This window comes from Cucurbita moschata, unplaced genomic scaffold, assembly GCF_002738365.1.
Source record: "Cucurbita moschata cultivar Rifu unplaced genomic scaffold, Cmos_1.0 Cmo_Scf00026, whole genome shotgun sequence".
NCBI lineage: Eukaryota > Viridiplantae > Streptophyta > Magnoliopsida > Cucurbitales > Cucurbitaceae > Cucurbita > Cucurbita moschata.
The window spans coordinates 2,291,963-2,303,690 of record NW_019268542.1 but is presented as its reverse complement, the minus strand read 5'-3'; the positions used below and the strand labels follow the sequence as shown (position 1 = coordinate 2,303,690).

At 36.2% G+C, this 11,728-nt stretch overlaps 1 protein-coding gene across 1 annotated transcript; it reads right to left on the bottom strand.

Annotated features, from left to right (window-relative positions):
* Positions 1–553: 553 nt before the first annotated feature.
* On the bottom strand, positions 554–6,768 carry LOC111461981 (E3 ubiquitin-protein ligase RFI2-like). Its single transcript, XM_023105628.1, has 6 exons — positions 6,372–6,768; positions 5,983–6,152; positions 4,733–4,791; positions 2,265–2,290; positions 1,788–2,169; positions 554–1,472 (listed from the first exon to the last, which is right to left on the bottom strand). Exons 1-6 carry the CDS (start codon positions 6,550–6,552, stop codon positions 995–997), a joined length of 1,296 nt encoding a protein of 431 aa, XP_022961396.1. The 5' UTR covers positions 6,553–6,768; the 3' UTR covers positions 554–994.
* Between the last annotated feature and the right edge of the window lie 4,960 nt (positions 6,769–11,728).

Sequence of the window (11,728 nt, the reverse complement as noted above, 5' to 3'; positions counted from 1 at the left end):
CGGGGCCTAGCATCCTCACTGGCACTCTTTCCTTCCTCCAATCGATGTGGGACCGCCCCTAAATCCACTCCCATTTGGGGCCAGCGTCCTTACTGACACACCGCCTCGTGTCTACCCCTTCAAGGAATAGCGAGAAGGCTGGAAGGTTTCCAGCCCCTTATAAATGGTGTTTTGTTTTCCTCTCCAACCAACGTGAGACATCACAATCTACCCCCCTTCAGGGCCCAGCGTCCTCGCTGACACTTCTTCCTTCCTCCAATCGATGTGGGACCGCCTCTAAATCCACCCGCCTTTAGGGCCAGCGTCTTTACCAGCACACCGCCTCGTGTCTACCCCCCTTCAGGGAACAGCGAGAAGGCTGACACATCATCCAGTGACTAGCTCTAATACACTCTAATACTATTTGTAACGACCCAAATCTACCGCTTGCAGACATTACAATAAAAATTTCACTATTCTTTCACGTGTTAAATTCCGTACACAGTTAGTAGCTTAAATCAAATCAATACTACAAATCGACACGAAATTGATAAAACATAATCACATTTGACTATGCTCATGAAACCACCACATTTAATTGTTTACAAATAAACACTGAATATTTTCAACTATCACTGCAAGAACACATTTACCGAATTTAATAATCTCACCCTCTGGAGGCACCTAAATCAGCCCAACATCTTATGAACTGGATGGAACAGGAAGCATTTGGACCTACAAATCTCAGCTTTCCCATCCAATTCATACTGTTATTCTATACTCTCCAGGGCAGATAAACTCAAGAAACTCCATCACACTAACCGTATCGCCAGCCCGAAACAAGCGTTTTTTTTTTATCGGCTGCTCTTACAGCATTTAGAGTCTATCGACACGTCAAAGACTCAGCAGCCATTACATATCATCATCTCAATCATTACATAAATTTCAGTTTCGAGTCATCATAGTGATAGTTTTTCTTCACCGGAAAACGATAAGTAAATGATGGTTGGTTGGTCTATGACCAGTTTTGTGACGATGTTCTCTCCGAACCATGCCTTTGGCGAAAGTTGCTGGACCTGATGCTGGGATCAGAAACACTGGCGGCACCTTGATGGATTTCTCCCCACCCTGATGGATGATCTCTCTCCATCTGGCTCAACCCAAAAGACGGTAAGTGATCTCTTTCCCAAGCGTGAAAACGATTCGGTATGGCGTTTTCCGGTTGGAAATTACGACCCCCCGATGCTGATGAGTAGAAGTAAAAGCCATTGGGTTGCTCAGATGAAGAAGCCATGGGTGCTTGTGACAGCCCTCTGTGACTACTCGATCTTCTGGCACCAGAAATTGCAGGTGTGCGAATGGTTCCAGTAGTGCTAGGTTGTTGTTGATAATATGCTTGAAGAGCTTGAACTCGGTCACGAGCACGTGCATTGCTGCCAGGATAGGGAGGAATCATCGACGAAGCGACTGAGCTCCCAACCCTTGCACCAGAACTGCATGAATCAAAAGACCAAGAATAAGTCCTACTCGTACGACACACTTCAAATTAAACCGTTTCTCTCAGTTTCAGAGAAGAGCAACAAGACAACCAAGAACAAGTCCTACTCGTACGACACGCAAACAATAAAGTAGTATGCACAGCTACGAACACGGGTGTCCGGTTCGAATCCCTCCTTGCCTACAATCCACAAAAAAGGAAAGAACCTTTTCTACTGAAGGTTGGGAAAGTGATTCCACAACAAGGCAGGCAATCAATAATGTTAAGAAGACTTTCAACTGGTTACATACAAAATTATGTTTAGACATACCTATGACCAACGAGGAAGGGATGAATTACACTCCCGGATCTCGGTAGTTCGGAACCGACTCTAGTAGCAGATCTTTGGGCAATGGACGCAACCGATGGCTGATCAGCACCAACACGATTGTTCATCGTGGAAAAGGGCGGTGAATGATGCTCCCAATTTTGATAATGAAGATCCACAGCAGGAAATGCATATGAAGATGGCATTTCACTGGGAACTGATGGACCATTCCAATGACTGCTAAAACTAGACGCTTCAGAAGCGCTTGAACTTGACGATGAGGGATGAATAGGACCGAAATAAGCGATATACGGGCAAGGATGAGCGGCAGACGATACTGCCGTATGCTCCGCAAAAATAGCATGTTGTCCCAAAAGGTCATGATCTGCATCACAACATAATCAACCCAGTCAAACTCGGTTCCTTCCTAAACCGAAGCTAAGAAAAGGATCGACGGTTGTCGGGGAAAGGAAGTCTTACAAGCAGTCGAGGAAAAGTCGCCATCCCTGGAAAAGTAAAAAAGGAAAAAGATTCAAGACATCGAGTAGGAAGATTCTGTACTTTCACAACAGTAAAAAACGGCAAGAGACTTTCATTATTTAATAGGTTAAATCAAGAAAGTAACTTTGTAGTGAATTTCTACTAGAGCAGAGCACACAACAGCCTACTATTTGAACTTCATTCATATTTACCCCCACGAATTTCCTTTCCGAATGTTCCAACGGGACCTATTACACGATACAAGGCCAAGAAGATTCAACAAGCATTCATTTTTTATTTACAAAGTTGAATAGACTCAGTTCGATCGTTATTTCATGTGTTACAAGCTGATTCAATTGAGGAAGGACCGTTTGGAGCTTCAAGAGTGAATATTTGCACGATTGAAGTAGTGGATGAAGTTGCTATAACTAGCCCTTAACGAATAATTTGTTAGAAAACTTATGTTATTATTTTAATTCCATAATTTCTTGCCGTAGAAAAAAGGGTGAAAATTTACTTGTCAGAGTGGTCATAACATCTTTTTGTGTGGAGATTTAAAGGGTAGTGAGAGTAATTCACCAATTATGGCCACTAACTTCCTTAGTGGGCATTTAAAGAGTTCGATATTTCTTTTGTGAATAGACTATAAATACCCACAAAATACCATGTAATGAAATTTAGCTCTCAAATCAAGACTCACCCTTATAAATTTGAGTATCATTTTTTGTCATTTATAAATTTCATGCAACTCATGGGGTAAATTACATCTGAGTCATTCAATCAAGCCTTGATCAAGTTCGATTATGGAGTCACTCAATTTAGAACAAGGTTCCAAATCTTACTTCTAGATCTTTGATGTTAAGAGATAATCTAATTCTAGCCTTATTTCTGAGTGATCTTAATTTTGTAAGAGGAGGTATTAATTTCTTTCATTCAAGGGTTCTTGCTCCACCAGAAGCTTAGATCATTGGGCTGGGGATTAGGGTTACCTTATCACTATCTTAGGTGGTTGTCATCCTGGTTCACAAGGACGAAACAACCAGAGAAAGGGAAATGCTCAAACAAAGACCATTTGAAGCGTTATAAGGGTGCAGACGAATGTCGAGCTACTAAAGCTGCAGCTTCGATTTTTTAGCCATTCAATCTCCCTTCTTAGTTAGTATTAGCAAGGGCCTTCTTCTCTTCACCTAGATATATACAAATAGCTGAAGATAACCAGAAGCTCCCGAATACCCCAGACGAGTATCGCCCCCTAGCCTCTTGAATTCTCATTTGGATCAAGTACAGAACTTATGAACGGTAAAGAACATTCTAGGATACAGCTAAAATTTGGATCGACAGGAGTAAAAGAGGCTAGTATTACATGGATATGGATCCTTAACGTCACTCACGAGAAATGTGTGGGGTTCGTCCACGAGTGAAGTCCCTAATGATTAAACCATAGAAATCCACCATACATTGTGCAACTATTGTTGTTCTTGCATAGCCTACCCAAAGGTTCATACTATATTGTTCTTGCATAGTCTACCCGAACGAGGACCTATTCTCAGTCCAATCGATATCTTATATCCGCCATAAATATCCACCATCATGACTATCACGCTCTCAGATGTTCTTCCACATCATTATACTTCTTAAAGGTGGCAGTTTCGACACTAACGCTAAAGTCCTAAATGTCCAAATTGTGCCCTCCGACTAAACCGGTGCATCCTCAGTAATAATTTGTAAGAACGGGGATCGTCGTTTTTAAATCTCCCCTTGCTCTCTCCATGTTCAGTGGAAACTTCTTCAAAGCTTCAACATGAACATATCACTCCCCAACTCATTGCACACACATTTCTTGGAATGAGCAGAATAAAACCTTCCAAGAGATTTTGAGATTTGAAGGAAATATGGGATGGTATTGTTCGGGGTGCTTCCTCGTGAAGCCTTCCGTCCAGAGAACTTAATAACGTTTCTCCCTCTACTATTTCTTCCACTTGGCCTTTTCTGTAACTCCTGGGTAGTAACTATTCACATCAATGAAAGTATATTTTTCGTACTCAAGGAAAAAGGAGAAAAGAAAAAAACGAGCAGCAGAACGACAGAACGTGAACTGTAATGCAGATACGGCAGTTATGAACAGAATTTACCAGGGAGCTACAAACGACGACGTCAACCACATTACAAAAAACACCCATTTGGTCACCACGCACACACATGCATTTAATTCTATTTTCTAAAATCATGTAACTATTCAAGCCCTTATGTTTCTCGATGAGATCAGTTTCTTTCGGAAAGCATGTTCATACGTTTTCAAAACTCAAACGGGTGTCTCAGCATTTAGAAGGAAACGACTTATTTTCTCTCCCTATATAGATAAAAATCAAAACCAATTTATAGAACATGAACAGAACAAAGAAAGAAGACATCAACTTAAGAACTGGAGCATCAATTATCTTTGATCGTACGAGTAAATCAAAACTTACTCAAACGAAGAAGGAAGTCGAGTTAAGCTGCCAAAAGGACACCATTGAACTCCGAAGGCCTGCAGCGAACCAAATTGCAATAAAAAATTGGTGTAAAAAACTTAAATACTATGAGTATTGACCCATTTAGAATATGAACTCCTGCAAGATAAATATATAAACAATTTATTACAAACCCACGTGTTTAAACGGAAATTAATAGCACATGGAAATTTATGAACATCAGCCTCGAACACATTTCAAATCAATAAAGGAAAGAATTTACTCTCACTCGATAGACTCCGTTTTAATAACAACACTTGCTTTCATAATGACATACGAAACTACCTAAGAAGGCCACAAAGACCGGTCGAGTGCTCCACAAACTATATAGAAAAGATCTTCCTGCATGAACCATCAAAACAAGGATGTAGGAGAATTTCCTTGATCACCGTCAATGCCCAAGAGAGCTTTTTTTGTAACAGATATTGTCCTTTTTGGGCTTTCCCTCTCGAGCTTCCCCTCAAGGTTTTTAAAACGCGCCTACTAGGGAGAGGTTTCCATACCCTTATAAGAATGTTTCGTTTCCCTCTCCAATATGGGGATGAGAGCTTTGAACCTATGACCTCTCGATTAAGAGTATATGCCTTATGCACGCTCAGGTTGGTGCAAGCCTCAAGAGTTAAAAGCCAAGGAAATCTACTAGTATCTGAGCATCACCGTAACAAATGTTTAAACGTTTTTTTTTTTTTCAAAAAAGTTTAAAAGGAAAAACAAAAAACACCATTAAGGACCAAATACGACAGCTAAAGACCTTCAAACGAGATCACAAGAATTAATCCTCCCAAGGGGAATAAGTAAAGAACCTTTCCTTTTCCATGATTAACAGTCTCAAATTTGGTTTAATTCCGAACTTTCGTGGCAAAGTTAAAAAGTTTTCAAGTAGGTGAACCTAGGCAATGTTTGGATATATGTGCCATACCAAAGAGATGAAGAAGTCATCTTGTTTACCCGAGTGGAATGTCGACGAACGCAAGAAGATATCCATTTATTGAAAAAAAATCTCCTAGAGTTGAAAGTTATCAAATGTTTTATCTATTAAGGGGAAGTTTCAGAACACGTTTCAAAGCGAAACGAATCATTTCATCACAGATATCGCTTCCTGGTTCATTTAACTTCGTCTTCTTCTTTACTTGATACCCTAGTGATCGAGAATTACGATCGACACACATAACGATACACATACCAATCGATGAAAGATAATCGCTTACCATTTCCGAATAGCTTAGATCATAAAGATCTTCTTCGTGCGTCCAATCATCCATACTAAAATCTGGAAACGACCTACAGCCATTAGCATAAAGCCATTGACCTTTTTCAATCTTCCGGCAATTGGGGCATTGCATTGCCCCCTTAATGTTGAACGCTGAACCAATGCAATCTAAACCAAAATAAAAGAAACACAATCAAGAACGAACCATGAAATATTTTGTATCTAAACCATCTCGTTTTCGCACCAGCTTCGAAATTATGAACAGATCTAAAATCACAAGAACACAAAATCTAGCATTAAATCCCGTCAAAATTGAAGAACACCAAACACAAATCTAATCCGAGAAAAATTTAAAGAATCAGAGGGTATTAGAAGATGGAAACTAACCAAGATGAAATTGATGGCCACATTGAAGCTTAGCCCAAGATCTATCACCAGAATCGGCAACAACATCGAGACAGATCGAGCAGGCGACCGAACCAAAAGACTTTCCACCACCGGCACCACATCCTCCATCGCCATAATCGCCATCTTCAGCCACCGCATCGTCGTCGTTACCCAATCCCATGTGAAGAAAATCACAAATCTAAAAACCCTAATCAGCCAATCGAAGAACAAAACAAAAAAACAAAACAAACAATCGTTCCCAAAATCACGAATCAAGTTCCAGCCAGAGCAAAATTGCTCCAAAAATCGAAGCGAGGGTTAAAAAGGTTTTCTTCAACCAAAAGCAAAAAAAAATAAGAGGTGAAGAACAAACACAGAGAATTTCTGAAAAACAGAGATGTAAGAGAGAGAGGAAGATGGTTTCTTTCTTCTTCAGACAAAGATACATAAAAGGAGGAAAAAGGATTTGGGGATGAAAAAAAAAAATTATATATTTTATCTTAAATGTTGACCGTCCGATTGATTATTCATGTGGACCGTCCGATTGGTTATTGGTAGAGAGAATAATATCAGCCCTCTAAATTTTGATGGACTGTAATTGGTTTTTTTTTTTTTTTTTTAAATTTTTTTTAAATTTAATTGATTTATTTATTAATGATAATTATGTGGGATAAAGAAATTAGGTTGTATTTATTTATTAGTTTTTTTTTCTAAAATTTAATTGATTTATTTATTAATGGTAATTGTGGGATAAAGAAATTAGGTTGTATTTATTTATTTTATTATAGTTTATTAATATATATATATTTTATTTATTTATTTTATTTATTCGTAAGAATATTTTTTTTATTTTATTAAGAATTAAAAGAAAATAATAAATATGCGAACAATAAACTATAGCTTGCCTCGATGTATTCCAACATCATAGGAAACATTTGAGTTCTTTCACATTCAACAAGTACTATTTACCATACTTTTGATATGAACTAAGAGACGTTATTCATACAATATATTTCAACGAAGATGTGAAAAAAATATTGTTGAAATTATCAAAAGATATTTGTACATCGAATAAGAATAAAATTTTACTGTTATAAATTTGGAGTGGATTATAATTTATAATTATTGTAATGGTAGGTTTGACAGGGTGTTATTTCGTTTTAATCTTTTCAATTCATGTTCTATCGAAGAAGAATTCTTATACATGGATTATAATTTAAAATTATTGTAATGGTAGGTTTGACACGGTGTTATTTCGTCCTAACCTAAACTATTTATCCAACGCTATCAAATACATTATTTTGTTTCATTTCTTTTATATATTTTTTTTATTATTTGTAGCTTCTCTATTTCAATTAAAATATTTATATAATTTTTTTTTATTATTATATATATATAGTATTTTGAACTCATCATTTTTAATTTTATGATCTATTTTATCATTTTTATATTTAAGTTATTTTTAGTTTTATAAAAATGTTTAATATGTTACCATTTTCACAGATTTTTTTTAATTGAAATTGTTTTTTTTTAATAATTATAAATTGATTTGTAAACTTTTCATTATTAGAATAATTATAAATTATAAATAAAACTTTTTTTTAAAAAAATAATGTTTTTATAACAATTAGACAACCCAACCTTAATCCAAGAAAAGAGAAGGTTGAGTTAGATTAGGTTGTGAAAATTTATTTAATATATATTAATTATTTTAATATTTATTATATCAAATATAATAAATATATTTTTCTGTTTTAATATATTTAATATATTAAATATCAATTTGAACATTTAATGTATCTAATATATTAAATATTAATTTGAACATTCCAACAAAATTTCAATATAATCGAACTAATAAACAATTTATTTATGATCTAATCATAAACTAAATCTCTCTCGAGCCAATGAAAGGGTGCTACTCCATTGTTCAAATCTCGAAAGGAGCAGAGAATAACTCATCTACTTTTCTTGTATGAAAATGAGTGAATTCCATTTGGTGATATTATGTTTCCACCTCCTTATTTGGTCAAGTCCTCGAAATGGTAGACATATTGAATCAGCTACGAGAGTCATTCTAATCCATGTAAATCAAAGGATAAGCTCTCAGAGGCAAGCGTTTATAACTCACTCAGGATTAGAATCGCATAAAAATCAATGTGAAATATTAATCTTCTCAATTAATTAAATATTTCTTGGTCTAATCTTATACAATCTCAGAATACTCACACTCACATGTTTCCAAATGAACAATTTGGATCAAATCATTGATAAGAATTACAGAGTGCGTCCTATCAAGAGTGTTGACAGGATAAGACCCCAAACCTTATCCATATACAATAGATCATTTACGTTATTACTTGATCATGATTTGTCAGCCTGAAGATTTCATTAATAACCTTAGATTTTCATACCATAGATAATATTAAATTATAAATAAAAATTAAATAATTAATTACGAGGCTTCAAGACATAAATTCCAACACTAGTTAGGTTCATTATTTGATGAATTTGGGAAACTCCAATTTCTTCATCCACAATCCATTTAAAGAATATCATTAGCTCAGTGGCAATAAGAGGGAGATTTTTCATGAAGAAATAGAGAGCCATAAACCTCTATATCGAGTTGTCCAATAAACTCCAAAATCGGGTGGAAAAATAGGGTATGAAACTACGTATCCACACAAACTCGTCCTCCGAAAAGTATTTCTTTAGTTCGAGGAGAAGACGATGAAGAGATCTCATGAAGGAATCGAGGCTAGAAAGTATCTAGAATGTCTCAACCAATTAGAAAAATTATGGGTTTTACTTCGGTAAAGAACATGTTTTCCGGTAAACTTTGGAAGGTTATAACTAGTGCTACGTGTCACGATCATTGCCGCACAATCACAAGTCCGTTGTCATCAAAAGTGCGATTGTAACACTATACACCACAAAAAGGTATGAAATCAATCCTTAACTCTTTCTTATAACTTCATCTAAAAGTTTTATGAAGACATTGAGTGGATTCGAGACCTATATAGAGCTGTACAAGCGTAAAACTAGATGTAGATGGTATGAAAAATTGTGATTCCGAACAACCTCAAGGACGAAGATGAAACCCTAAGTCAATGGCAAAGATCAATAAAAGTCAAATGTAATTCTATTTTGACATTTCCACCGTTTGTATTCAATCTAACCCCATTTCAGACTCGTTCTTATAGATTTCCTTTTGGTTCCTAAAACTAGACACATCAAGGGTCCTATGTAAGAAAATTCAAAAAAATTCGGGCACCAAAAACTCAAAAATCGAGATCTTGAACATCAATTAAGACGTAAGTAGCCAATATAGACTTTTGTTAAGAAATATTTGTAGGCTTCCCTTCGATCTAAAGGATTGTGGAAGAAAAATACCAATAACGATAAGTTAGGGACTCAAACTGACTCTCTCCAAATTAAGTAATGTTAAAATAACTCACTTAATGAACTCCGTTGCTCATGAAATTTCAATGCTGAGTATAATATGATATGTTAAACGTGTATATATATATATATATATATATATAATTTGATTGTCGTTGGATAAGGTTAAGTAACTAAACCAAGTAATAATATAAAATGACCAATTCTCCGATAGTAATGTAAAGCCGGTTAACGACCTAAATGACCTCTAAATGACATGATATTTTAATAAAAGGCCTAAGGTAATATATTAAGGCTATGTATGAAGTTTAGTAGTAATTAGAGTTCGTTTAGGGGCTGAACTAAGGATAAGTGCAAAATGACGAAAATACCCCTACATGCCTAAACATTGGTTTTCAAACTAAATGAACTGAAAATGACCTAAGATTTTATATACGGTCTCTTCTCGAGGGTATAAGGGTTTATGCAAGATTTTAAAGTCATTAGACCACATTCAGGGGTTGAATCAAGGATTTTAGGTAAAATAACCAAAATGCCCCTAGGATAATTGTAAGCCACACGACCTTGAGATGGCCTTACGTTTTAAGTAAGGTCTATATATAATGGTATAAATCTATACGCGAGAGTTTAAGAAATTTGGAACACATTTAGAGTTTAAACTAAGAAATGAGGAGGTAAATGACTAAAATATCCCTACAAAAACTCAAAGATGTTTTCAAGGCCCTAAGGAACTCCAAATGTTATGAACAGTTATTTGAATGTTAGGTAATACTCTAATCATATTCTAAGTGATCCATGACCTCCCACCGCGCGCGGTGCATCACAAGGCTTGTGTCTACTCTTCTAGGTGGGATGCCCTACTCCATGTTTTCCTAGCAGGATGTCGTGTTTGGGTCTCATGTTTTCCCTCACTTAGATGAGATTCTCTATTCTATATTTACTAGTAGATGTCACGTTCATGTTTAGCATTGATCATGTGATATTCTCGATCGTTTATAGGGAGTAATCTAGGGCCATGTTAAACGATAGCTATCAGGTTGACTATATGTCATAGCTCATGATACAAGAAACCAAGATAAGTCCTTGGTTAGCAATAGAGAGTACATTATTCTTACTATGAATAAAAAATGTCCTCACGAGAATTCATGACACTCGTGAAAGACCAATGCATGAAGATGGCTAGGTGCCACTCTAAACTACCTAAGGTCTTCCATGATACTTCATGATCACATGACCATGTCACGAGGGGATGTAGGAGATTTCTGGGGCCACTCGTTATAGGCCGAATCTAAATCCTGACTCGAGGGGACGCTGGAGCCACCATGGGAAAAAATCAAAATCGAAATCGAAATCCCAGTTCACTTTCAAACCAATGATAAGAACATGAACAAGGATCAAGATCCAAGTGTTGGGATTCATGTCCTAAAATCTATGGTATGAAAATCCAAGATCATTAATGTAAACATGATAGTATGTGCTTGACATACAGGAGGATCGTGTTTAAGTAATAACCGAGTCTATAGTATATGGATAAGGTTAGGTGCCTTATCCTGACATCATTATTGATACGACTCACTTTGTAATTATTACAAATGATTTGATCCAAATCGTTCATGTGGAGATATGTGAGCAGGAAGATTGGACCAAGAAATATTTAATCTCTCCTTATAAATCCATTAATTAAGAAGATTACTCGGGTCACCAATCCAACTAATCTAAATTTTCGGATTGGTGGAGTCGCATCGGTTTCTATACCTTTCTCTTTTGATCCTTATTTGTATCGGTTTCTACACCATTGTGATATTCCACATCGGTTGGAGAGGGGAATGAAACATCTTTTACAAAGGTGTGAAAACGTCCTCTAGCGGACACGTTTTAAAAATCTTGAAAGGAAGTCCTACCGAAAAAGTGCAAAAAAAAATATATGATAGCGATAGACTTGGGCCGTTACACTC